Here is a 25,039-nt window from a genome sequence, read left to right as displayed (position 1 = left end):
AGTTCTACCACACGGGTAGCAGGAACCAAAGTACTTGGGCCATCATCTGCTGCCCTCCAGGTGCTGTGTTCAGGAAGATGGACCAGAAGCACAGAGCAGATGGGACTTGAGCCGGCACTCTTATATGAGAGGTGTTGAGCCCCAAGTGGTAGCTTAACCCACTGCACCACAGCTCCCAATCAGTTCGATCTTGCTCAGATTAGATTTTCCCAATTTTACTGTGTTCGCTTGTGTGTGTGTGTGTCCTGTGCATGTGGGTGTGTATTAAGTTCTACACCATTTTATCACCTGTGTGAGGTCATGTGTCCATCATCACAGACAAGTTATTGAGCAGTTCCAGCATCACAGGGATGCTTTATGTTGCCCTTTTTATATCCACACCCACTTCCCTCCACCTCCCCACTCTCCACTGCCCCAACTATAACCCTGGGTACCTGTCGCTCCCCCTCTTCGTGGAGGAACGACACAGGACCCTGCCTAGGCTTCACATCCGAGTCACGGCACCATTATGTCGCTCCCCCTCTTCGTGGAGGAACGACACAGGACCCTGCGCTGTTCTTTCGTCTGCTCGGCCCTCCCCGGGTTTGCTGCTGGTTCTTCCCGGGTTGGCTACTATCCCTTCCACCTCCGTGGAAGGGCAGTTCCCCCTGGCCGCATTCCCCACTTCCGCAGGGGAGCGGCACACCGCCGGCCGGCTCTTCTCGGGGGCTGCACGGGTTCCCTTAGATGTTCCCCATAGATGTTCCCGATGCATGCCGTCTCTCTCCTCCTTTATAGTCCTCCTCCGCCAATCCCAACTCGGCTGCCCACACGCCGAGTACGCTGCTCTCCTCCAATCAGGAGCAAGTCCTACAGTTTATTAGTTGAACTGGAGGCAGCTGTGCGGAAGCTGTTTACTTCTCTCCCAGCGCCATATTGTGGGAGAGCAGATGCATAGAATAAGTCCTAATTCGAGTAACTTAGTCTAGTCCGGATTGTTCCCCACAGGTACCCACTACTGTACCCTCTGTATCTAAAGTGCTTTCATTTCAAACTGTTAATATGAATGAAATCATGTACCACGAAAGCTTTGGGCCTGGCTTCATTCACTCGGCATAGTTCCCCTGAAGATTCAAACAAGGTGCACATTTCTGCCGTCTGCTTCCCTGTGCTGTTCATGGTAGGGATACACCACACTGTGTTTAACCACCCACCTGTCGAAGGACATCTGGGCAGACTCTACTTTGGGGCTAATATAAATTAAGTGCACAGGTTTTATATGAACACAAGTTTTCATTTCTCTGGGATAAATGCCCAAGAGTGTGATTGCCGGGCCATATGGTGATTGCATAGGTTTTGTAAGAAACAGCCAAACTGGTTTCCACAGTGCCTGTGCCATTTTACATTCACACCAGCAATACAGGAATGGCCCAGTTTCTCTAGATCCTCGTCAGCACTGGGTGCTGCTGCTGTTTTTTATTTCAGCCATTCTGACAGGCTGGATAACGATGTTGAACATCTTTTTGTATCCCTGGCTCACCATCTTCCCATTCTGCTGAGTGAAAGGTCTGTTCATGCTTTTTGCCCATTTCCGCATAGTCATTTTCTTTTTTTACGTGTTAAATTGTGAGAGCTCATTATATTGTCTACATTCTAGTCCTTTGCAGATGTGTGGTTTGCAAATATTTTCTCCCAATCCATAGCTTGCCCTTCATGCTCTTCACAAGGGCTTGCAAAGAGCAAACATTTTTAATTTTGAACAGGTCCACTTTATCAATTTTTCCTTATATGGATTATGTTTTTGGTGTCAAGTAGAACTCTGCCTAGCTTCAGATCCTAAAGATGTTCTCTTAGGAGTTTTCCTAAAAATTTTACAGTTTTAACACTTCACATAAAAGTCTATGATTTGCTTTAGATTAATTTTTACATAAGGTTGAAGCTTGCTTTGGTTTTGGTTTTGTTTCTCCTATGGATGTTCAATTATTCTAGCACCATTTGTTACAAAGGCAATTCTTCCACCACTGAATTGTGTTTGCATCTTTGTCAAAAATCAGTGTGCACATTTCTGTGGATTTATTTCTGGGTTCTCTGTTCCTCTGATCCACAAGCCCATCTCACTGTCAATACCACAGTGTCTTGATCAATGAAGCTATACAGCAATGCTTAATTCAGGATACAACGATTCCTTCCACTACATTCTTCTCCTTCTATGACATTCTTTTCTGTCAACATCTTAGCTATTCTAGTGCCTGTGACTTTGCATACAAATTTTAGAATGGCTTTGCTTATTTTTACAAAAAAAAAAAAAAAAAAAACTAAAAACCTATTTAACATTTAAACCTATAAATCAATCTGGACATAATGAACATTTTTACTACGTTAAGACTTCCAATTCATGAACCCAGTATGTCTCTCCATTTATTTGTTACTCAGTTTATTTCATAGCAGTTCATACTTTTTTTTAAAGACTTATTTATTTATTGGAAACGTAGAGTTACAGATAGAGAGGGAGAGACAGAGACAGAGAGAGAGCGAGCAAGCGTCCACCCTCTGGTTCACTCCCCCAAATGGCCAGAATGGTGGGGGCTGCACCAGGCCAAAGGCAGAAGCCTCAACTCCATCAGGGTTTCCCAAGTAGATTCAAGGGCCCATGGACTCAGGACACCTTCCACTGCTTTTCCAGGCATATTAGCAGAGCAGCCAGAACTCGAACCCATGCCCATATGGAATACCTGTATCATAGGCAGCAGCTTAACCAGTAACGCCACAATGCAGGCCCCAACAGTTTGTACTTTTTCAATATACAAATTCTAAATATGTTTCATTAAGTACATATTTAAATATTTCATTTTCTTTGGAATAACTATAAAGGACATTGGGTTTTTAACTTCAGTTTTTGCATACTCCTAGTTATTACACAGAAATATAATTAATTTTCTGTGCTGACCTTGTATCCTCCAACTCTGCTTATTAGTCATTACTTTGGGAAATTATTTTTTTTACCTATTTCTTGAGGTTTTCCACATAGACAATCATGTAGTGCATTAAGTCAAATTTTTAACATTTTAAATGAAATTTTATAGCACTATCATAAATGGAACATTTATATCAATTGTCATGAAAACAATGTAATTAAAATATATACATATGTAAGTACAAAGCATAATTAAATTCTATCTAGATACACTTGTCCAGAAGGCCATCAGCCTTAGGCTGATTCTCTCTCTCTCTCAAAGGAGAACAGTGAGTATAAAAATATGTGTTAGAAACTTACAAGGCTCAGGCTCACATGCAGCATTCTCTAAGACAGACTATATGATGCACTAAGCCATAAAACTAACCTTAATACATTCAAAAAATTAAAATCATAGAAAGCATATTTCTGATTTCAATGGAATTAAATTAGAAATCATTAACAGTCAGTTTGAAATTAGTGGGAGATCGATCTCTCTCACCTTGCCTTTCAAATAAATAATATTTTTTTAAAAAAATATTGTGAAGAGACAAACACAGAATGGGAGAGAACACTTGAAAATCATATAATATCTAATAAGAAACTTGTATTCAGAATCTATAAAAATCATGTGTGGGGGGGGTCCTTCAAATAGTTCATGGAAAAATGAGATTAAAATGTAAGGTTTTTTTGCTGTGAAAAAATCTGAAACCCACGCACAGTTTTTTCTTACCATTTTTTATAAAGAAAAATATTCTTATTACTTATAGAATTCTAGATTGTCAATTATTTTCTTGAAGCAGTTTCTTTTTAAAAGTTGTATTTATTTATTTGAAAGGCAGAGTTACAGAGAGAGAGTGGGAGAGGCAGAGAGAGAGAGAGAGGTCTTCCATCCACTGGTTCACTCCCCAAATGGCCGCAACAGCCAGAGCTGGGTCAATCTGAAGCCACGAGCCAAGAGCTTCTTCCAGGTCTCCCATGTGAGGTCAAGGGCTTTACCCACTGGGTTACAATGCCAGCTCCCAGCTTTTCCATAATATGCATTTTTCCATGAACTTTTTGAAGATATTTCATATGCATGGATTTAAATTAACATTTTTGCACCAAAATAAACTTTTAACTCCACTTAATCATGAACTTTTTGAAGTACATTTGTATTCTTGCCAATGCATTTCTCAAAGAAGATACACATCCCAACACAAAGAAACACTTGATTTAAGTGACTGATTAATTATCCTGATCTTATCCTTTACACACTGTGTGTGTGTGTGTGTGTGTGTGCACCGGCATCCCATATGAGCGCTGTTTTGAGTCCCGGCTGCTCCTCTTCCTGGGAAAGCAGTAGAAGATGGCCCAAGTCCTTGGACCCCTGCACTCGCGTGGGCGACCTAGAGGAAGCTCCTGGCTCCTGGCTTCAGATCAGCGAAGCTCCAGCCTTTGCGGCCACCTGGGGAGTGAACCAGTGGATGGAAGACCTCTTTCTCTGTCTCTACGTCTCTCTGTAACTCTTTCAAATAAATTTTAAAAATCTTAAAAAAAATTAAAAAAAAATAAAAAGGTAAACAAGTCGGCAATAAACATATGATGAGCTTCTCAGCATTAGTCATTAGGAAAATACAAATCAACTCACAGTCATGGGCCCGGAGTTGTGGTGCAGCAGATTAAGCCACTGCATCCCACACTGGAGGAGTTCCTTCTGATCCAGCTCCCTGCTCATGTGCCTGGGAAAGCAGTGGAAGAAGCTCCAAGTGCCTGGGCCCTGCACCCACACGGGAGACCTGGAGGGAGTTCCAGCCTGCTTTCAGTCTGGCCCAGTCCTGACTTTTGCAAGCATTTGGGAAGTGAACAGTGAATGAAAAATCTTTCTCTCTTTCAAATAAAATGAAATATTTTTTAAAAGGCCTTTCCCTCTCATTCTCATGGTTATTGTGCAAACATCATCTTATACTGTACAAATTCCCTCACAGGGCCACAGGCACCTGGTCATGATGTCGGGATCCTTCCCCCACATTTTAGACTTGAAACAGAGACTCCCAGGCCAATACTTCAAATGCCAAAGTTGAAAACAGCCCAATTTTTACCACGCGAATACCAGCACCTTCCAACAACTTCCTCATGTTCCTGAAATTAATTTCAACTGTTTCAGTTCCAGATAACCAAGAGTGCTAATACCACTCAAGCTTACGCCACTTTCGGCCTAATTTCCCAGGACACAGGGGCTCAGCTCGGTGTCAGATGATAGCCCCTCCTCTAAGCAGAGGCCCCTCCCAATGACAAAGGCTAAAGTGATTTTGCTGGAAATACAAGCTGAGCAAGCTCTTTTAGGATTAGAAGGCAGACATCTGAACTAAGTCTGGGGAGTTTAAAGATTTGTCCAATCCCCAGAAAAACAAACGATTAAGTGGTGTTTATGGCTGTCATTATAAACCAACCTGACGCCATGTGATAAAAAGCTTTGAAATCCCAAAGAAACACCAATTTGTTAATTTTTCATTGTTTATTTAACTGTGGTTTAACCATATTTAAACCAGAAGCACAATGTTGTTATTGTCATGAAAATCCACTGCTGAATTTCTGAAAATTAAATTCACCAAGGGAATGGAGACAACACAAATTCACTACATAATTCCTCCCTGTATCTGTGGTTTCATTTTTCTCACTGTCGGTTACCCCCAGTCAACTACAACTTAAAAATATTACATGGAAAATTCTAGAAATAAATAATCCATGAATTTCAAATAATTTCAATGATCATGTACTGCTGTAAATGTTCTACTATATTTTTACTTGTTAATCTCTTACTCTGCATAATTTATAAAATAAACTTTATCATAGGTTTCTGTATAGGAAAAATCAGGGACCCATACTTGCAAGGTATCCCCTCTGGGTAAGAAAGGACTTCCATCTCCTTCCTTACAACAGTTACCAGGGGACTTCTGAGAGTTCATGGAAAGTGAAATTAAAAGATAAGCTTACTTTGGTGCAAAAAATTTTAAAAGCCATGCATGTTTTCCCCTAACACATTTTCTAGGAACTCTCTGAAGACCTCTCCTATTTAGTGAAACAGCGAGGTTAGCAGTTTAGATGCAGTGATCATTAACTCTCTGCAACGTGTGTGGCCTGGGTCTCCACAAACCTCTCTCCAGAGACAGGAACTTCCACAATCCACTGTCACTGAGGGAAGCCACGGTGCCCCAATACAGTGTGTCACCTTCAGTTCTGGGAACAGAAGTGATTTTGTGTGCACTTGACTATCTCTTAGCCAAAGTCTAGAACTAAAATACATCAGGGAGTCCTGATGGCCATTTCTGTAAGAAAGTGTTACTAAAATTGTGTTAGTGATAATAATAACAACAGAAGGACATGAAGCAACCTAGACAGAAGATACTAGAGCCAGGGGTGGAACTATGTTTATATATAAGAGATTTGATTTTTTAAAAAGATTTATTTAGAAACTCACAAGTTACAGAGAGAAAGGGAGAGAGGGAGAGAGGGAGAGAGGGAAGGAGGGAGAGAGAGAGAGAGAGAGGGGGGAAGAGATCTTCTACCTGCTAGTTCACTCCCCAGATGGCCACAAGAGCCAGCACTGGGTCAGGCCAAAGCCAGGAGCCAGGAGCCAGGAGCTTCATCTGGGTCTCCCATGTGGGTAGCAGCAGCCCCAATGCTTGGGTCATCTTCCACTGCTTTTCCCAGGCCATTAACAAGGAGTGGGATCAAAGTGGAGCAGCTGGGACAGGAACCAGCACCCAGATGGGATGTCGTTGTCACAGGTGGCAGCTATGCCTGCTATAGCCACAACACTGGCCCCAAGGAGATTTGACTTTAATATTCATCACTAAAGTCCATCAGATTTACATTTCATTACCATTTTCTTTGAATTCCAATCTGGCTGAAAAAATGCCACACTGACTACAAGTAAATGACCCAAACATTTACTACACGGAAAGCAGACACAGCGACAAAATCACATCTCTTTATATACGGCTATTCGGGGTGCAGGATAGGAACTGACACACAAAACTGTCAAGTGTGCCTTACCTGATATCTGACAGATCACATTTGTTTCCAGCAATGGCCATCACAATATTTTCAGGACCATGTTCTTTCAGTTCCTTCACCCATTTCTTCAAGGTATGAAAGGAATCCTACACAAAAAGTGTAAAGCAATCTATGAAAAGACTCACCGCTATAATATTTCAACCAAGTAGAAACATAAAACACAATTTAATGAGAAAAGATGCTTATAGAAGACTCAGGTAGAAGAACATATGACCACTCTATCTAGGCACCAAAGTTACCATTAGCTAAGTAATATTTATGTGGTCTATAAAAGGACCCATTTCTAAAATTAAAAACATAATGAGGTTAAGGAAATTGCATTAGTAACTTTCTTCCTTAAGTAACATTGATTTAAAACTACAGCCTTGACTGCACGTGCGTGAGGACCACAACTGGACTCAGTAATGGTCACACTTGCTCTGGGAAAGAAAGCTATTTCGAGTCCCGTTTCCCTTTGGGGCCTTCATCCACAGCTGTCCTTCAGCAAACAGGCCACAGTGGACACCACAGCTCAGTGGACATGGTCAGGAACTCACAACAGGTAGCAACGGTGGATGACTATAGCACTAATGCGCAGTGAGTCAGCATTCCAGAGACAAGGGCCAATAATTCAGTTATTGTAGGAATGGGAAGAACATGTCATCCAAACACTTTGATGATTTGGCGATGGATAACCTACAGCCTCAACATGGAAATTAAAAACACTTTTCTATTATAGGAGGGGTCTTCAAAATGTTCACAGAAAAAGCATATCAATGAAACAATATGCATGAATTTCAAATAGTTTTGTGCCAATATGAACATATTTTTAATTCTATTGTTGTAGGCAGGCATAGAGAATAAAATTGATCACGTCTGTGAGCTGGAAGACCATGCCTTCACCATGCCCCTGTGTGACCTCATGCCCCTACCTGGTCACACCTGTGTGCCCACCAGCCAATCAGGTTAATTAACCACTCCCTTTGGAAGTGGATTAAAAGCCTGGGACACCATGTGCCCGCCCTTTCTCCTTTCCTTGGCCTTTTGCCAGTATGGGGCTTGCTGTGGCCCTGCGCATCCAGGGTGCATGGCCTTCGGGCCACTGGGCTCATGCTTCCTGGCCTACATGCTCCTCCACAGAAGAATTTAAAAGAATTTAAACATAATTTTCCTTTCTTAAAAAGCTGACGTCCTGGAGAGCAGTGCTAGTGGGCAGGACCTTGCCTCCACAAGTGAGTTTTAAGATGCATGTTCACTGTTGCTTACTCGGTTTGGCAGATCAATTTGAGACGCTTCATCACAGTCTCGGCGAAACACACTCTTAAATACTGGGTGTTCGTTATCCTTGCCCACCACACTATGACCTCTCACTCCAGGCTCCTGGCAAGACACGCAGTGGCGCTCTGCCTCGGTCTTCCTGCGGCAGAGTCGCCGGCAATGGTATCCAACCCCCGGAGGAGCCGTCCTTACCTGCTTGGTGATGTCATACACGATGACAGCTGCGGCAGATCCCCGGTAGTACATGGGGGCCAAGGAGTGGAACTGTTGAAGAACAAGCAGCAACTTCAGGACAACCCCGGACCAGATACAACATGCTCATCTTACGTCACCCCTATACGATCCCTGAGTTCCCTCCAGACAATTTCCAGGCCTCCTATTAGATCACAAAGTTTCCTCCCTGCTGACACACATAGGCTTGTGGTTTACAGCCTTTGAAATCCACTCCTGGGTGCAGGCCAAGAGCAAATTTTATTTTAAATGTTGCCATCCTGTGAATTCTCTTTCTCTGCTGCTGCTCCTCACTTACCTAACGTCACTGACCCACGTTAGGTGAAGCTGCATTAGAATTCTGATACAGCAGTAAGGCAAAGAGGAGTGCCAAGGGCAGGGAGAGAGAACACTGGCAACGATCACAGCCCCTTGCAGAGCCATTAATGAGCAACACTGCAGCCAGGGCAGCCTCGGCTCTGGACGGCTGCCAGCTCTCGAATGCGGTCCCTTCTGCCCACCTGAGGCCCACAAAGGAGGAGATATTAGACAAGCTGCATTCCAAAATATGAATAAGGCCAGCACCACGGGTTACTGGAATCATCCATCCCAATGGGATGGAGAATGACTCTCAGAAGATATAGATTTTATATATATTTTAGAGAAGGGTTCAATCTTAATCTTCATCCTTTTTTTATTAAAAAATATATCTTGGCATGGTTTTGAAAATCCATAAGAAAAAGACAGCTCTATGGAAAGTTGGACAAAAGATATATATGAGGAATCTTCAAAAAGGTCATCCAAAAAGCATATTATCCTTTAATTCTATTTTCCTTGAGCTTTTTGAAGTCCCTCTGTGTAGAAGATAAATCATCCAAGAGAAGATATAAATTTCCAATAAATATTTTAAAACCTGCTCAATTAGAATAAAAGGTGTGAAGGGGCTAGCATTGTGGCGAAGCAGTTTGTTGCCACTTCTAACACAGGCACCCCACACTGGAGCACTGGTTCAAGTCCCAGCTGCTCCACTTCTCATCCAGTCCCTGCTCTATGTACCTGGGAGGCAGAAGATGATGGCCCAAGAACTTGTGCCCCTGCCGCCCATGTGGGAGACCAGGAGGGAGTTCCAGGCTCCTGGCTGTGGCCTGGCAGATTCCTGGCTATTACCACCATTTGGAGAGTGAACCAACAGAAGACCTCTTTCTGTCACTCTGCCTTTCGAATAGATGAATAAATCATTTTTTTAAAAAAATCTATTCGCTGACAATTTTGTTTTAAAAGAACAAGAGGAATGACAAGAAAAACAATGACAAGGCACTTATTGATTTACTAAAGGCTAAGAAAGATTGATCATGCCCGTTGTGTGGGTTTGGGAAGGCAGGCACTTTCACATACCGCACAAGAAAACACTTGAATACTTTTTTCCAACATCACCATACATGATGCATAGCAAAAGCTGGAATGTATATACCATGAAACCCCGCTATTCCACTTACAGGAATATATTTGTGTACGGGAGTGACCACCACACACAAAAAAAGAGTTGCACATGGGAGCAAAAATTTAAAAGCCACCTAAAGGCTCATCATAGGGAAGCACACAATGTTATAGACTAAACAATTGTGTCTTCCCCACACTCATACATTGAAACCCTCACTCCCAAGGTGGAGAGGTCCCCCTGAGATGAGCTCAGGAGGGTAGGGCCTCCCCAGGGAGGGGTGAGTGCCCTTGTAGGATGAGGAAAAAGTCATGGCCACCTCCTCTCTCTCCCTCTCCCTTACCCCCTCCTTCTGCCTCCCCCCCCACCATGAGGGCACAGCAAGAAGATGGCAGTCTGCAGACCAAGAAGTGGGCCGCACCAGCCACCAAATGTACTGGCAGCCTGACCTTGAATTTCCAAGCGATGTCACTTAAGCCACCTAGTGGACTATGGCACCCGAGGCTCAGACACAAATCTAGACGAACACAGACACACGCATATACGTGTGCATGTAATGGAATCCTCAACAACCATTACGATGGTGACGAGAATGCTTGTGTGCAGGCAGAGCCAGCTCGGACATACATACCGGGAGCAGGCAGGATGACAGAACCCGGGGTGAGGGGCGTGGGGGAGTGGTGTCGCTGATGTTCCTCGGGGCAGGAACAGTGGGTTTCAGGCGTCGGCACAGAGCAGACGTTTACAGGGATGTTTAAGGAAAACGGCTTCCTAGTTAAAAACCGGGGTGTGGGGGAAAGCAGGATTCTGAAGCCTTCCTCAATCCCTTTTCCCCACATGGCGCTGCTCACGGAGCTCACACCGCCAAAGGCACCGCTCACCCGCGGCTCCACAGCGCGCCAGTCCCAGTCTCCCCTTCCCTATGCTGAGGCAGGCGGGCGGAAAGAGGCGGCCTCCGCTCTGCAGAGAACTGTCCCTGGAGGGAGCCGCGGTGCTTTCCGGAGGAGGGCAAGGCTCCGGTGGGCTCAGGACGCGCCACGGAGCTCACGGCCCAGGCCTCAGACGCCGGCGGGTCGGCGGGGAGCCGCAGCCACGGCCACCCCTTGCCACCGTGCCTTTCCCTGGTGGCCGCGCGTCTATTTTTAACTCACCCTTTGGCAAATCCACTGCTCAGGCCTAAAACTCAAAGTCAGAGAGAGAAAGCAAGATTGGTGCAGCATCCCTCCTGCCTTGCTTGCTGGGGTGACAGGGCACCCCGAGTGTCCTCTGAGCCCAATTCCCCAAGACGCTTTCTCTCAACAACAGGATCCACCTCGGAGTGCGCTACAGGAACACACAGAGCAGGAGGAGACCAGCTTACAAAGGGTTTTCTAAAGTTTCCAGAAAACGTGTGTTACAAAAATACTATGCGTGCATTCCCAAACTGTTCACACCCAAATACAGGTGTGTTTGAATTTCGCTTTTCACAACATCTTTGAAGCACTCTCAGATTTCCCAAGTCAAGATGCTTGGGGACCCAAGCCCAGGGGGAAGCAGACCTGGAGCCCCGCCCCCGCAGGCTCTAGCGCTAGGAGCTGGGTCTCCGTGGTCAGCGGTGTGCAGGTCTCATGAATTATTGAGCAGATCTCGGTGTATATATAATGCATGACTCATTCTTTCCTTCCTCCAAACGGAATCACTTTGAAATAAATCTGTTAGTGAAGCCACTTAAAGTGACTTCACTGCCGGGGCTGTGGAGGTTTTGTTGGGTTGAAAGTTCACGACACACTTCCCAAGCCCACTGAGGCACTGCCCAAGGAGGATAATCGTGGAAGACAGAGACTTAAACCACTTCTAGCCTGCAATGTACATACTTCACCCCCTGCAAATATAAAACCCAAGCTCCACGGTTGGACTCCATCCACAACATGACCTAATTCCATCGCTGGGGGTCAGGGTTAAACCTTAAGGGCCGCTCAGATAGAACAATGCTCCTCAAGTTCACAGTCACAGGAGGTTGATAAAGCTCTATTTCTGAATCTCACCTTGCAAGGTTATCTGAAAATTAGCACAACAGATGCCAGTTCAAAACCCCGTCTTGCCCAAACTACCCAAGGAAATATCTAGAAGACCAAATCCGAGTGCTCAGATAATTTCCAGGTGTCATTTAATTATCTGGCAACAGCACAGCGAACTGTGAAAAGCCAATTTGCCTCCTCAGAAGTGGCTGTTCATGCACTTAGTTCATGTGGCTTTTTTTCTTTTCTTTTTTTTTTTTAGATTTTATTTATTTATTTGAAAGGTAAAGTTACAGACAGTGAGAGGAAGAGACAGAGAAAAAGGTCTTCCATCTGCTGGTTCATTCCCCAAATGGCCACAATGGCTGGAGCTATGCTGATATGAAGCCAGGAACTAGGAGCTTTCGGGTCTCCCACGCGGGTGCAGGGGCCCAAGGACTTGGCCATCTTCTACTGCTTTCCCAGTCCATAGCAGAGAGTAGGAGCTGAAGTGGAGCAGCCGGGTCTCAAACCGGTGCCCATATGGGATGCTGGCATTGCTAGCAGACGATTAACCTACTGCACCACAACGCCGGCCCTGTGACTGCTTTTTAACTGCAGGATGTGCACATGATAAGAGGAGGGCTTGGCCCTACCCAAGCGCCCTGAGTCTCTTGGACTTCTCGGCTTCCGCAGATGGATGCTAACCCTGCCCCTCCTCCAGAAAGTGGCAGCAGGACACCGGCGCAGGACCTTGTGGGCAAGCAGCTGGACAGTGTATTTCAAGAATCTCGCACATGTTCACACACTTCGATTCCACAATTCTGCTTCTTAAGGGAATAATCAAAGATGGTCACGGAGGAACCAGAATTCATTCCAGAATTACCAGTTATTGCAGAAAAACTGGAAACAATCTCCATGTCTAACCATTAGGGAATGGAAATATGAATTTCGGCTTTGCCATAATATGGAATATTGGGCAGCCATTCAAATCATTTTTTTTAAATATTAAATAGCACATGAGGCAATGGCATAATTACTGTCTTCCCAAGGCTCTTCTGCAGAACATCGGTAACTTGTGGAGGACAGACGAATCACTGCTAGCCTGCAACGTATATTTTTTAATAAAAGTAAGGTTTCCTGGCCAAATGCGTATGAGAAACACCACATACAATCATGCTCCCTGGAGGTTTACAAAGTATTCCTAGAACACTGAAGGCTCTGAAAATTGCTGTAGTGGAGAAGCCTCTTTGGGTTTTAACTCCAATTTTCCCATCACTTCCTTTTGTCAAGCAGTACTGATTAGTGTCTAGGGACCCAGTGCATCAGAACTCATCTTAGAGGGTTAGGACGAAGAGAATTAAACTCGGAGACAGCCTTGAGGCCTGGCTGGGTGCCATCTGGTTTTCATATTTGGAAAATGGAAATGGGGATGGGGGTGGGGGTGGGGATGGCTGAGGTTTTTGCAGCTTGGGACGACACTCACGGCCAAGGTAAAACAGGCCCAGATGGAAGCCACTTGCCTCGCCTGCTCTGGTTCTTCCGAGTGCCTTGAGCCCACACCTCTCTCTTCTCATTCTACCCTGTCTTGAAAACCAGGATAGAAGCAACAGGGAAAGAGCTTTGCTACGTGGAATCCACAGGCCTTTAGGGAAGCAGGGCTCACGCAGGGCTCAGTGTGCCACCTGAAAGTGGACTTTGGTCACCTTCACCCTTGGACTGCAGGCACCTGTAACACCCAGATAGCAACACTGTTCCTGGAGACTCAGGTGCACATCAAGAGGTCATTGGCCTTTTGATTACGGCCATTTTTCCTTATCTTCTCCTTATCATCTAATGGTCACACGGCCCCTGTTCTTCCTCAGCATTCCACAGGAGTTTGCTACACAGAATTTGTTGTCACTTTGTCATCTCTCAGCGCTGCTTGCCTGTATCATCTCCCACTCTCTTCACCTTCTTCAGAACACGGATCCAGAGCTTTCTGCCCCAGGTCTCCTAAACTGCAATCCCTGAGCTAAAAGCCTCTGACTTTGACAGTTTCTGAGTTTGAACTGATCGACCACACACGACCACACATACACACACACACACACACAAACTTGGCAGCACGGTGGGGCAAGCTCCTTTCCAGGGTTCTCCAGAGCCTCTAGACCACCCAGCCTGCTTTAGGGGAAATTCTTTAAATGCAGGCTGTGGCATCATAAATTCCACAGCAGCCAAATTCTGCAAGTCAGGAATGAGTAAACACATTAAGTTTCCAAATAAGCACCGCTCCAGCCGGCTCTGCCTCCCGAGATGAGAATTACCCACGCCAGAATGCTCTGGCAGCGGGTCCTCGGACTTGCTGGATGGGTTCTGTAGAGTGATTTTCAGAGAACGCTCTGTGCCCTGGTGAGGGGCTCGGAGGCAGCCTAGGAGCCAATGCTGACCTGCAACCCGACTGGGAACTGCCTCGGAGGCCAGCACAAAACAGAAAATCTCACCCTCCCCTGGAAACAGTCACCAAGGCCAGGGACAGCCAAGGGCAGAGGCCCAAAAGAGCCAGTGGGCCCTTGGGAGTCAAACAAAGAGGGACGCGGTGGAAGAAAATTCCTGACATTCCTGACATTCTCAGCTGGCAGAAGTTGAATGGAAAAGCAGGTTACTGTACTGAATGTTCTCTCTGTGCCATTCAGAAGAAAGCTTCCGACTTTCCCCGTGCAGGAAAGCACAGGGCTAGTTAATATGCCAGCTCAGGCGCCCTCCAACCCAACAGTATGGAAAGCTGCACAGAAACAGGGCTGGGGGGGTTACCCTGATCTCCTCACTATGCATGGCACACAGGTACTGAAATGCCACACTGCCCCCCTAAATATGCACAATTAAAATAAAAATAATTTTAAGAAAAGAAAAGGGGCTGTGAGCTAATGTACCAAACCACTAGCAACAGTTATTTCTGAACAATAGCATTGCAGGCAGACCGGCACTTTCTTTTGTTCTTTCTGAATCTATTTTTCTAAATGTTTAACATGATGTAATAACAGAGCGTGTCTTTCTCTTCTCCCTTTTCTTTCTTCTTTCTCCTAATATGTCACCGAAGACAAAGAGCTTTCTCAGCACTCAGGGAACCAAGCATGGAAGCAAAAGTCAAGTTCAAGAGGTGACCAGATGACCTTGGATTCCTCTTGGACAAGGTGTGGTGCAGACTTTGTTCCCTATAAAATGATACAACACAAACCCAAACACCTTTACACAAGAAAGGGGTTGTGAGGAGGGCACACCTCTTAAAAGACGATGTGTTGAACTGAAATATTCCCATCCCTGGAATAATGTATACAACAGAAGTCAAGGATTCCATATGTTGTAGAAACCCAACTTCCCCACCCACAAACTTACTCAAGGACAGTGAGTCCATACCCCGTCTGTAGGCAAGCAGTAGGATTTCCTGAGTCCCACCCCATTCCCAGTGCTCCTCTTTTTGCATTGCACACAGCCACTACTCTATGCTTTTGGGGAAAATGTCACCACGTGGGCCACTAAACCCAGAGAAGACAGGGTGTGTTTCTCCTTCTCTTCCAGCTAAGCTCAGGGTGTCTGGGTCCACACTTTAACAGCAGGTGTGCTATATTCACGAAGAGGCCCCTGCAGACTGGGACAGCAGGACAACAGGCCAACAGCAGCCAGGACCATGCATGCCTGGGGACAGAGCGAGGCTCCCTGGGAGCTGCTCCGGCAGGTGCAGCCCTTTGGAGACCTCGGAAGAGTGCAGAATCACACGGAGGCTCCTGCAGGTATGGGTTTCCACTCGCCCTGGCGCGCAGGGCACCCTGGACTCTGCACTTTGTTCTCTGTGCACCTACCAGTCCCAGCTCCCGGGGCTTCAGAGGGCCCCGTGGCTCTGCCTCCGCCTGCCTCCCTCCCCTGCCGTCCCTCAGCAGAGGTCATCTTTCCTGAACTGCCAGTCCTGGAGTTTCCATGAGGGCACTTAGTGCACTGGCCTCCAAGCTGACAAGCAGCAGCCAGTCCGATCCTGTTTTTAACTATTGCTTTATGATATTTATACAGATCATACAGTGTACATATTTTTAACTTCTTATTGTGGAAGGTTTCAAATACCCATGAGGTCACTTCAAAAAGTCTGTGTAAATGGAATTAAAAGGTAAGGATGTTTTAGTGCAAAAAAAAAAAAAAAAATCCAAAACCCATGCATAGCTTTCTCATAAATCCATTTGCCTTGACATTTCTGAGGACCCTTCATGTGGAAAGTTTGCAAATTCTTTGCACCACAATAAACTTTTAATTCCATTTTCCACAGACTGTGCCTCGCACGCAAGACCGCATGGTGCAGTGCTCTTCCAGGACCTTTTCCTGAAGCTTCAAGACCTCCACGGACGCCCAGACCCCAGCTTCCTGCCTGCCCGCTCCTCACCCTGGCCTGCCATGCAGTGCCGTGAAGCAGGCATCTGACATCATCTATTTTTTTTTTTTAAGATTTATTTATTTATTTATTTGAAAGGTGGAAAGACAGAGAGAAGAAGAGAGAAAGAAAGAGAGATCCTCCATCTGCTGGCTCACTACCCAAATGGCTGCAACAGCCTGGGCTGGGCCAGGCCAAAGCCAGGAGCCAGGAGCTTCTTCCGGGTCTCCCACACGAGTGCAGGATCCCAAGGACTTGGGACATCTTCTGCTTTCCCAGGCGATAGCAGAGAGCTGGATGGGAAGAGGAGCAGCTGGGACTCGAACCAGTGTCCATATGGGATGCCAATGCCACAGGCTGTAGTCCAACCTTCTACACCAGAGCGCCGGCCCCTTGACATCATCTTGCATTAAACACAGGTCAGACTGATTTATATTAAACATGCCAGATTGTGTCATTTTCTGTTCAAAACCCTTCTAACTACTAACTATAAAAATCCAAGCTCACGCTGTGATGTCTAAGGCCTTGGGCCCCTTCGCGCGTCCCCCTCCTGCTTGTCTGCAGCTGCTCCCTAGCTAGGCAGGTGCGGGAGCTTCCAGGCCTTCCCAGATGCCTTGACCTCTTCACCAGACATGCCTCCCTTCATCCATACCTCCCTCCAGGACCATCCCTTGAACCCCTAACAGGGACACAGCACAAGCTCAACAGACATCTAACGACTGACCGCATGTGATGAATCAATAACCCTGTGAAAGCAGGTAGAGTTGATAGGATTGTTCCCATTTTCCAGATGAAAAAACTGAGGCTCAGAATGCTTATAGGAACTGCCCAAACACACACACCTCTTCAGTGGCAGGATCAGACTAGAACACAGGACCTTTAACTCCAAATTCCGTGCTCTTCCCACTCCCATGTGGCTCCTCTGAGATGTGCTAGGCCTTAAGTTTATGTAAGTAACACACAGGTTTACAGTCAATGTTTCCATCCATTCGACAGTGTCTATTGCATACTTGGTACGTGACAGGCACGGTTCAAACCAGCAGGGAAACCAGTGTGCAGGACAGAATAATGGCCTCCAGAGATGTCCACCTCCTAACCCCTGTCACCCACGACTTGGTTAGGGAACAAGGCCATAGTTCTCACCGACCTTCAGCTGTGCTGGGTCAGGTGAACCTAACAGCATCGCACGGGGCCTTAGCAGTGGAAGAGGGAGGTAGTGCGTCAGAGATACTACTGGAGATGCTACTCTGCAGGCTTGGAGAGGGAGGGGGCTGCCAGCCACGGAACGCTGGCAGCCTCTGAAACCGGCAAAGAAACGGATCTGCGTGCCCATGTCCACGGACGGCCACTTGCAGTTTGCACCCAATGAGACCCATTTCAGACTTTCGCCCTTCAATCAAAATGGTAAGAGTAAACCTGTGCTGTTTCAGGTCTCTACGTGGGTGGCAATGACAGCAGCCAACAAAGAGGGCGGGGAGGTAAACCAGGCCCCGCCTTTTCACAGCATCATCTCTTCCTGGAGTGCAGGCTGGGGCGGGCTGCCTTCCCAGGGCAGCTCTGGGTCTAGACACTTGGCACCTCCCATCCTCTAGCGGGGTCACCTCGGGGCTTCCAGAACAGGCCTCTCCAGGGAGAGGATGGCACATGGAGGAGGGGACATCCACCGCAGAGGAGAGGGGGACAGAGAGCAGAGCCCACAGGAAGCAGGAGGCAGATCTGGGGCCCAGGTGTCAGCAGGAGGCGCTCATCCTCCCAGGGGCTGAACCTCAGTCTCCCCGCCTCCCCGTGGGTTCCCCTCAACGCCACGTGCCTGGCTAAGGGCATGCGTGTGACTACATTTTCCCTGGGACTTCCAACACTGCTCCCAGCCCTGGGCAGGTCCTCTCTCTCTGCTGTCCATGGCTCCTGACACCCAAGAGGGCATCAGCTCAACTCTGATTGGCCCCAACAGCACTGCAATCATGGGAGCCATGAGGCTCCCAGCTCTGCCCTGGCGGCCGCCCCTCCTCCCGCGCAGCATCCAGCACCCACAGTCAGGACTCGCTGCACCTCTTGGGCTGCAAAGCTCTTTGCTCTTCATCACAGAGGATTCCTGGAACTTTCTGAAAGGTTTGTGGGCTGGGGACCTAACGGGAGTTCTCACTGGAACCGCATAACCCAGCCTGCTCGCCACAGCCTTCACCCCACTGTGTTCTTCCACAGGGCTCCTGGGGGACAGGCGGAGGGGACACTTCCCTCGTTTTGCACCAGCTGAAAGCGAGGTTCCTTCGTGACAATGAGAGGGAACGGAGCAAAAGAGTGCATTGACTCTTTCCCCTCCCCCACCCAGGGGGAATTCCTCCGAAAAGAGCTCTTGGGTGGGCTGGGGGCCAGGTGCAGGATTCCTACTGCGGCCCCCTCTCCGGCCAGGCTGGGAGCAGGGTTCTGGGGTGTGGTGCTGGCTGCCGGTGCCTGTTGCTGGGCCTGGACTTCCTATGCTGCAGGCCAAGCAAACGAGGCAGCACAGAGCGGCTTGCTCTGAGCCTACAAGAGGCCCCATTCTTCAAGGACTTCCAAAGGTCAGATTCTCCTCTGGCTTCCGCAGCAGCCTATGAATAGTGAGCTACTGTGTTGGCCACAGACCCTGGGGCCCTGAAGAAAGAAGGACGGAGAACAGCAGCGTTCCTTTTCCTGTTTGGAGAGCCTGAACTTGACCTCAGATATGTGTTGGCCTCCTGTTCCCTTCCCCCACTTCCCCAGGGCCACTCAGACCCAGCATTCATGCCACAGCCCTGCACGGTGCGTCCTGCCACTCAGAACACGGTTCTCCAGCCACCTGACCCCGCAAAGCAGGGCAGGCATCTGGGCAGCTGCTGGCACACTTAACCCGCAGCAGGCGAACACGCAGTGTGGCTAAACAGCAAAGGGCGCCCGGATTTCCTGAATCCATCCACGAAACTGTCGGCTCCTGCGGGATGCAGGTGTGGCTGTCCCCTGTTCTTGGGCACCCAGCGTTTTAGGGAAACTCTGGACAGAAGGAACAAGGGACGATTAAACAGGCTTGGTACAGGTACAGTTGCTTTTCACATTGTTTTCCCCAACTCTCTAGAAGACTTGAGATATCTTACAGTTGGGAAACAAAAAAGTGCACACCTGGACCAGGAACAGGGTGTAAGCTTTGGTAGTGGGTTTTGAAATTGGGAATTGTGTTCCTCTTTTTCAAGATTGTTTTGGCCATTCTGGGTCTCCTGGATTTCCACATGAATTACACGATCAGCTTGTTAATTGTTTACCAGAAAAATTCAGCTGGGATTTTAACAGCGATCACATGAAATCTGTAGATGAATCAGGGGTTAGCTGCCTTTAGAACCTTTATGCTGTAAGCGATAAGCAAGTTACAAGCTTGTAACTTGGTGAGTGGGTTTCAGAATATTTCCACACTATCTTCATTCAGCATTATGTATTAAGTAATAAGGTCTGATCCTAAGTTAGATAATACTATTGAAAAAAAAACTAAATCAGTTGCAGAAATATTACCTTGAAGATAAATTCCTTCTTCTAAAAAACATAAGTTAGTCACATACCAGATATTTCAAGGTTAATAATGATTTGCCAAATTGTAAGTGACCACCTCACAAGCATAGCCTTGTTTAAGATTCTATATGAATTTACTGTAAGGAAGACATTTAGAAGATTTGATTCCTTTTTTTTTTTAAAGATTTATTTTATTTATTGGAGAAGCAGAGTTACAGAGAGAGGTACAGACTGAGAGAGAGGTCTTCCATCTGCTGGTTCACTCCCCAAATGGCTGCAACGGCCAGAACTGGGCTGATCCAAAGCCAAGAACCAGGAGATTTTTTTCTGGGTCTCTCACTGGGAGGATTTGGGCCACCCTCTGCTGCTTTCCCAGACACATTAGCAGGGAGCTGGATCAGAAGTGGAGCAGCAAGGACTCAAACTGGCGCCCATATGGGATGCTGGCACTATAGGCCAGGGCTTTAGCCACAGCGCCACAGTATCAGCCCCAAAGATTCAATTCTTATTTAGAATTCTTTCTCAGAGATCAACATTGCATTTCTGGTCCACAAGTAATCTCCAAAGAGGTGAAAGACAGCTGGCAACTTGCTTATCATTTATAACATGAAGGGGTAAAAAGCAGGTAACCCAACTTCATCTACAGATTTCCGGTAATCCCTATCAAGATCCCAGCTGAATTTTTTTATTTGGTAAAAATTAACAAGCTGCTCCTGAAATTCATGTGGAAATAATGCAGGGGACCCAGAATGGCCAAAATAATCTTGAAAGAGACAAACACAATTCCCAATTTCAAAACTCATTACAAAGCGAGAGCCATCAGGAGACTGTGGTCCTGGCATAAAGATGACAATTCAGATCAAAGGACTAGAACTGAGGGTCCAGAAGGAAAGCCACGCGGTCAGGGTCAACCGATTCTCAGCAAGGTGCCGAGACATTAACTGGGCAAAAACTAGCTCTCACCAGTAAACTGTGTTGGAGCAATGAGATAGCCACGTGCAAGGAATAAAATCAGATCTCTTCCTCACTAGATACCCAAAAATATTAGCTCAATGGATCATAGAACTAAAAATAAGAGCCCAAACTACAAAACTCTTTAAAGAAATCACAAGAGTAAATCTTCATGACCTCAGGCTAGACAAACACAAGGGTCACGTGAAAATGGAGAAATTGAAAACTCTTAAACTGCAAGTGGCAATGTAAAACAGTACTGTCCCTCTGGAAAACTGCTTTGCATTTCCTGTAACCACAAACCACACTGTTACCAGATGACCCATCAATTCCACTCCTGGATATATGCTCAAGAGATCCAAAAGACCTACATCCACATAAGAACTTACACAAATGTCAAAATAGCCAAAGAGTAGAGATAACCGAGATCTCCATCACCTGATAAATGGGTGAACAAAATAGGAAACACCCATACAACAGAATATTGTTTAGCCATTAAAAGGAAAGAAGTACTGGTCCATGAATCTTGATAATATTATGCTGAGAGAAGACAGTTCCCAAAAGTTTCAGGTTGATGATTTTATATGAAATGTCCAGAGGACAATCTTGAGATGGAAAACAGCCTAGGACTAGAGGGTCTTGTGGGAGAACTGGTAGTCACAGCCAATGTGTTCAGGGTTTCATTCTGGGATCAAAAGTGCTCTAAAACTGATTGTGGCATGGAGACCTGCACGAAGCTCCTGGCTCCTGGCTTTGGCCTGGCCAAGCCACAGTCATTGCAGCCACCTGGGGAGTGAACCAGCAGATGGAAGATGGATCTCTCTCTCTCTCTCTCTCTCTCTCTCTCTCTCTCTCTCTCTCTCTCTTCCTGTCCCTCTGTAACTCTGACTTTCAAGTAAAATAAATAAATAAATTGATTGTGGCGACAGCTGCAGAGTTCTGAAGACATTGGTACCCACTGGACTTACTACCTGATAGAAGAATCCTTCAAAAAGCTCAGGGGAATGAGATTAAAAGTTGAGTTTATTTTGGTGCAAAAGATTTTGAAGTCCATCCATATGAGGGATCTTCAGAGTTCACGGAACATGCATATTATGAAAAAACTATGCATAGACTTCAGAAGTACTTGCACCAAAATAAAGTTATCTTTTAATTCCATTTCCATGAACTTTGGGAAGTACCTTCATGTATGTGATATCTTTGATAGCAAGGAAGATACTATTATTTCTCAGTTTTAGTAGAAAATAACAAAGGATGTTCAAAGGAAACTCTTAAGAGAGACTATGGACATATTTCAAGTGTCAACTCCCCATCACAAACCTCGCGGATGGGAGGTGGAGGCGGAGTGGGCAGGTAACTCCCAGGCACCACTCTGGGGTGTGGCTCCTCCACACAGCCCACCTGTCTGCCTCTGCTCTCTGCACAGCCTGACGCAAAGCACAAGAAGCCAGCACAGTAATCCATCCACAGGGGTCAAGATCAAAACCTCACAAAGCCTACCCTGATTGTCCAACAGGGGCAGCCAATGGCACTCTTCTCTCCCACCGCCTTGTGATACACAAATCCTCAACACGTTAAGCTTCTAGCACACTGGATTCAAGTCAGGTGGGAAATGGCTGTTGTTTCTGAAAACTCTTCTCTGCAGAGGCGACCACACAGCCGCTGAAAGAATGAGACGGCATGCCCACGATACGGCGTTGAACGTGACAAGAAGAAAGCACAGTTCAGGCCCATCAAAGGAAAACAGGAGGCAGATCCTTTTACATTTCCAGTGGGAAAAGCAATGTCTCCAGAGTACAAATTTGTGCCACAAACCTAGGACAGAATTAGTACCCGGTAAGTAGGGCATTAAAGAGAATGCTATGTATGGTTGGCAGAACTCAGTGCAATCACGCCACAAACAAATGCATATTGAGTCGTTAGCATGCACAAAGCTCTGAGCTAAGCATCATGCCCCTTTGAGGGCCCAGAGCTCTATGTCTTTATATTGTCAAGCATAAGCCCAAAGAGATTGTTTAAAAATCATGAAAACCTGATTTCTACAGAGATAAGGAGGGATAATCAAATTCAGGGGACTCCAGTAATTAATGAGACAGAACAAATAGCAATAGGCACGAACAACAGCAGGGAATTTATTTTTAGCTCAAACATTAGGCCACAACATTACAAGCCCAATTAAAAGCCAGCACCAAGCTGCCAGGAACAATTGAAAACCTGCCATCCCTGGAGAGATGGGAGACTCCACCGAGGGACAGGGCACAAGGACAGCCTGTGGATGACTCACCCGGGTCCTTCCAGGATTGGAGAGGGATGGGAGGACCACACAGGCCACGGAACTGAGGACCTCACACTACCCGCAAATCCAGATTCCAAAAACGGAATCGTCACCAGAAACTGTAATCACCTGATGTTGTTACCCAACACGAAACCCCTCTTCCCCAGAGTATAAGGCTGAGCAGCACTGCTGTAGTCTCGCCTTGTACTATCGACACGAGCGCTCTGAAATGCAGTCACAGACCTGCACAGCCTCGAACGGTCACAAGTTTAGGAAAAGCACTTAAAACTAGAGACCTGCTCATCTGAAAATTTGCCATGGCTAGTTTTTCTTTGAGACAGTAAATGGGCCAAACTTCTGTAGTCATTTCAGCAGAGAACCAAGTCCCATCACAGGCAGTCAGCCGCTGGAATATTATATTGGGATACGCAAGCAAACGTTAAACACTCTATCACACAGAAATCTCTCCATAGTGTCGCTGTATAATCAAATAAAAACAGTCCATTATAAAGGTTGTGGTGCCGTTGATATAGTCAATACACACAAATATCTGAAGAACGGTCATTTAGTGTTAACTTAAGTGGAAATAACTGGGTGGTGAGCGTGTAGATAATTTTTATCTCCAATCTGTAACTTCTGTGTGGTTTCTCTACCAAAACAAAACTATAAAGCTCAGAGCCCAGACCGCAGGATTCAAATTTCAAGGATGTTCCCTATTTGCTGTGCGACTCTGAGCAAGTTACTTGGCCTCTCTGTGCCTCGATGGCCTCTCCTGTAAGCCCCCACCTCACAGTGCTTGGAGAGGGCTAGACACACACACGTGGTACACAGAAGGCACTCAGAACAGCGATGGAACACAGCCAGGCGCAGGCAGCGGGAGCGCGTGAACACCGGGCCAGCTCTTTGGAGAACGGCGCTCTCTGAAAGCACCTGCCAAAGCAGCTACCTCCTGGAAGCAGCTGGAAAAGCAGGGAGGGAGCAAGGCGAGCTGGGCTGCAGTCGCCGGAACAGCCCAGAGAAGGAAAACAGAACAAAAATCCGTGCCTCCTGCCCCGCCCTCTCTGTCCCCGTGACTTTCAAATAAATAAATAATTTTGTTTAAAAAAGTAGATCAACTATAAGAAACACCTGTGGTCACGGGTAATGACGTGCGCTCCCTGAAATGCTATTTTCCCTGGAATCTGCTGCCTCATTTTAGGAATCAGCAGGCGCAGCTCACTAACAGAGTTAAAGAAGTGCCCCTGGTGGCTGCTTCTGTGTGTGACCGTCTGTGCCCTCAATTTTACAACGAAACAGGAGACACCTGAAACAGGCTAGCAGTTGCAGGCCCGAAGAGTCATCCTCTTTTTTTAAAAAAGTACTTTAAAAATGCCTTAATTTATAAGTACTGGAACTTTCATTTAAAAAGAGGATACATAATAACATGAAGAGCATATGAAGTAACACTTGATTAGCTGGGAGCAAACAATGACAATCACGGATCATCCTGAACCCTGAATTCTTTTTTTTCTGAGAGAGAGACAATTAGTAAAATAAATGGTACCCATCTAGGAGCAGAGGATCAGAGTGTGGAGAAAAATAAAGCAGGAAGTGAGTGGGGGTAGGGTGGGGAAGGGAGCTGTTGACATTTTAAATAGGGTAGGTAGAGTAGGTGTCAGCTGAGTTTGGGTCAGACACGGAAAAGCTCAACCAATTTTACTCCACAATTATCAGCTTTGATAGAAGCTTTGATCAGGCTGAAAGATCTCTGTTAAGACAAGGTACTGGTTGTCTCTGTTTCACTGTTCCTGACTACCCCTTTCAGCTTTGCTAATTCACACTCCAGTCGTTACTGCACATATACCCTGTCACACACAAAACCTGTGGGGTACAATGCTCCCCCACCCCGCCCCTTTTTAGAATCTAAAGCCATGAGTTTCTTAAATATGTAATCTTCTCTATAGACATGTTCAACAAATAAAATAACTAAGAGTAAGAGTGATGGAGTCTGTTTCTGGAAACCCAGCACCACTCCCTCACTTTCCAGTAAGAG

At 46.3% G+C, this 25,039-nt stretch overlaps 1 protein-coding gene across 2 annotated transcripts in view; it reads right to left on the bottom strand.

Moving 5' to 3' along the window:
* Window positions 1–25,039, bottom strand: part of RAB31 (RAB31, member RAS oncogene family) — a 140,132-nt gene that overhangs the window by 37,117 nt on the left and 77,976 nt on the right. For both annotated transcript variants that reach the window (XM_008261035.4, XM_051852158.1), the window contains exons 4-5: window positions 8,441–8,512; window positions 6,971–7,077 (exon numbers count right to left, since the gene is read on the bottom strand). In XM_008261035.4, the coding sequence (XP_008259257.1) occupies window positions 6,971–7,077; window positions 8,441–8,512 (179 nt within the window). The remainder of the gene's footprint in view (window positions 1–6,970; window positions 7,078–8,440; window positions 8,513–25,039) is intronic.

The sequence above is a fragment of the Oryctolagus cuniculus genome, chromosome 10 (genome assembly GCF_964237555.1).
Source record: "Oryctolagus cuniculus chromosome 10, mOryCun1.1, whole genome shotgun sequence".
Lineage (NCBI taxonomy): Eukaryota > Metazoa > Chordata > Mammalia > Lagomorpha > Leporidae > Oryctolagus > Oryctolagus cuniculus.
The sequence above is the reverse complement of the archived record's forward strand: the minus strand, read 5'-3'. Positions and strand labels throughout refer to the sequence as shown.